We start from the raw sequence: 3,523 nt of genomic DNA, 5'->3' as shown, positions 1-3,523 counted from the left end.
CTCCCTCCCTCCCATTTTTCACTCTCATTCTCTTTATTTCTTTTCACCCTCTTTCTCTCTTTCTCATTCTTGTGCATGCATGCATAAGCACACTTAGGGGCCCAGGAGCCCAAATGACAATTTGAGTATTTGCTGTCTCTCTCTCTCTCTCTCACACACACACACATGCTCGTGCTTGCATGCGCTGGTATTCATAGGCACCCATGCGCCAAATGGCCCGTGGTTTGAAAGCTGACAATAGTATAGTGCTTGCATTGTAAATGTTTGATTGACCTTTTTTTATTTTATTTTTTGGCTTTTGAGTTTCTAATATATATTTTTAATAGGTACAAGTTTGATGATGAGAGGGTAACAAAAGAAGATGTGAAAAGGGCGCTAGAGGAGCAGTATGGTGGGGAAGAAGAGGTGTTTATTGCATATTGCTATAAGGCCTCGGCTTTTATTTGAGCCGCACTTTATTATATTTACTTTCTAACCTTTTTTCCTTTCTATGCTTATTTGCCTTCTGCAGCTGCCACAGACAAATCCCGGATTTAATAATACTCCGTTTAAGTTTACGAAGTATTCAAATGCCTATATGCTTGTTTATATTCGTGAATCTGACAAAGACAAGATAATTTGCAATGTTGATGAAAAGGATATCGCTGAACACCTTAGAGTAAGACATTTTCTGAAAAATTTTAATTAGTAATTTGAAATTTACGGGGAGTTTATATTTACAAAGGAAGTCCCTTCAATGGCCGAAGGCCTGACGTGGCTTGGCTTTTCGGGATAGTTTTGAATGTTTTTTTGGATGGCTTTAGGCGTTACCCTTTTACATGTGTGAAATTCTAAATTTCCTTATAATGTTTGTCATTTAAAAGTTGAAGAAACTGTTTACCAGTTAGCTTTGATTTTTGCGATTTAAGTGGATGGAGCTTTAGATCCTCATATATAATTTTGATTTTGAAGCAAATTGAATAATTAAAATCCATAGAAAAGGTACAATAAATCAAAACTTTGAGAATATATTTTTTTTTCCGTGGCTAATGTGTTAGGCATTTATTAAATAAATGGGAAAATTACATACTTAGATCCATAGGTAAAGTGCTATGTGGGTAAAAAAGAAAGCTTAGGTGTTAGGTAAATATGAAAAATTTGGGTGCTATGTATGTAGAAGCCCCTAAATAAATTGCATAAACTTCTATTCTTATTTTATGGAATTTGAGCTTGTTTTTGTTAAAAAAATATTTAAGAAAATATTGCTAGAGCTTGTTCAAGTTTTTCTTATCTAGTTTGAGTTGAGATTGCACATGAACCAAGTTTTAAGGCCTTGTTCAAGCTTGTTTATTAGCTTTTTGGATAGCATTGAGCCATATTCAAGCCTTAAGTAACCGAATTAATCATGCGTTCAATTTTAATGATTAAAACATATAATATATTGGACATAATTGTATCTATGGATTTTAATCAAGATCAACATAATTAGCTAGGTATCATGTAAACTATCTTGTGAATGTTTAAATATTAATTAGAAAATATTTTAACTTATATAGCTTGCTTTTTGTTTGAATTTTTTTAATCTTTCTTTATTTGTAATAATACACCTAATTTTTAAACTATGTATTTTATACAAAAAATACATACATAAACATAAAAAATCACTAAATAAATAATTAGGCTGTTATCAAATGCATTTTTTTTTCAGTTCTTGGGGATCCATTGTTAAGCAACAAATGAGCATGAACTCTAAAATAATGAACCATTTGGTTAAGTGGGTTAACTTTCAAACTTGTTCTATCATGTAAACAAACTAACATAAACGTCTTTTATCTATTTGAAATTTTGAAAAAGCTGTAGGAAAAGAGAAGGGATACACTTTTACCTTAATTTTATTTTACAAATCTTCTTTTCATCATGAGATTTCTTCAAATTAAATAGATTTTTTAAATTTAGATTTTGTATTTGCCATCTAGTATTTATTTTTTTCATACTCCCAACCATCACCTGTCATAAATTAAACTACCAGTCTACCACTCAAATTTAAATCTATTTGTGATTTCCTTACAAACAATGTAATTTGTATTGGTTCTTTTTATATTCACGGTTTGTAAATATCGGTTGTTCTACATTCACTTTATTACCTATTATTTAAATGTTCTAACATTTAATGCTGAAGGCTCCTGTGACTTCTGATATATTTTTTCAGATAAGATTGAAGAAAGAACAAGAGGAAAAGGAGCACAAGAAGAAGGAGAAAGCTGAGGCCCACCTTTTTACCATTATAAAGGTCTTATTTTTATAAAGCTTTGTTATTTTTCTAGTTGAATTTTTGGCTCTACCTTCTTTCTTTTGAATTTTCTTTTGATATAAATAGGTAGCTAGAGATGAAGATTTGGCTCAACAGACTGGAAAAGATATATATTTTGATTTAGTTGATCATGAAAAAGTTCGCAGTTTCCGCATACAGAAGCAAGTGCCGTTCAACCTTTTTAAGGTAATTATTTCAAGTTTATTTGTGTGAATATGAAAATTTAGGTGTGAGATATGTAAATACATTAGACTAATGCTCTATTTTTTTGTTGGTAATACAATGAGAGGGATTTTATGTATTGTGTGATTAAAACAAATTTGACTGTTATTGAAAATTAAGTTTCTTAATATTTCATCTTATGAAAATAAGATGGATCAAGCTACGTCCTTCTTATGATAATGATATCTTTATGGGAGGAGGGAAAGTGGCAATGACAAATATGATATGATACCCAATAATTTTCATGCTTGTCCCACGTCAAATTGCAGATTATTTGTATTATGTTTCTAGCTTTGCTAATGAACTAGTTTTCAATTTATAATTTTTTGTTGGTAAATATTCTAAAGGTTAATGCATGTAGTGTCATTTATATTTTGAAGCATTACCAGACAATTCTTATGTTTTTACATACCTAGCACCCAAACATTTATATTTACGTGCATACCACTCAAATATTTAATATTACATAAAAAATACCACCATCACTACTTTTTAAAAGTGACATACACCTTTAATGCATAGGTTTATGACTCTAAAGTGTTGAAGTGTAAATATCATACTTTGGGTGTTAGATATGTAAATATATAAGAGTTGTGTGGCATGTATGTAAAAACCCTTATATATTTCTGATGAGTCAGAATCTCAGTTGTTATTAAACTTATTGGTAGCATTCACTATAGCAGTTGAACTGAATGATAGCTGTATACGTTCAAATAACTTAGCTTCAACTTCTAAGAATTAATTTAATTTTGACTTCCATTTATTTATAACAATAAAGTGGTCCACAGGATGAGGTAGCGAAGGTATTTGGTGTCCCGGTTCAATATCAGCGGTTTTGGTTGTGGGCTAAGCGGCAGAACCATACCTACCGTCCCAACAGGCCGTTACTTCCTCAAGAGGAAGCACAATCTGTAAGTACATAGTATTAGGCCTGTTTTTATCATTTTGTTTGCCTAGAAGCATGTATTATATGTCGTATTCAACCCTACTAAAGTAATATATATATATATA

General features: G+C 31.0%; 1 protein-coding gene across 4 annotated transcripts in view; it reads left to right on the top strand.

Annotated features, from left to right (window-relative positions):
- The window catches only part of LOC110022436 (ubiquitin carboxyl-terminal hydrolase 13-like), a 25,691-nt gene that overhangs the window by 6,722 nt on the left and 15,446 nt on the right, over window positions 1-3,523 (top strand). For all 4 annotated transcript variants that reach the window (XM_020721380.1, XM_020721378.1, XM_020721379.1 and 1 more), the window contains exons 12-16: window positions 327-405; window positions 512-658; window positions 2,189-2,269; window positions 2,357-2,476; window positions 3,301-3,423. In XM_020721380.1, the coding sequence (XP_020577039.1) occupies window positions 327-405; window positions 512-658; window positions 2,189-2,269; window positions 2,357-2,476; window positions 3,301-3,423 (550 nt within the window). The remainder of the gene's footprint in view (window positions 1-326; window positions 406-511; window positions 659-2,188; window positions 2,270-2,356; window positions 2,477-3,300; window positions 3,424-3,523) is intronic.

Source organism: Phalaenopsis equestris, unplaced genomic scaffold (assembly GCF_001263595.1).
Source record: "Phalaenopsis equestris unplaced genomic scaffold, ASM126359v1 Scaffold000191, whole genome shotgun sequence".
NCBI lineage: Eukaryota > Viridiplantae > Streptophyta > Magnoliopsida > Asparagales > Orchidaceae > Phalaenopsis > Phalaenopsis equestris.
This window is presented reverse-complemented; position numbering and strand designations above follow the sequence as displayed.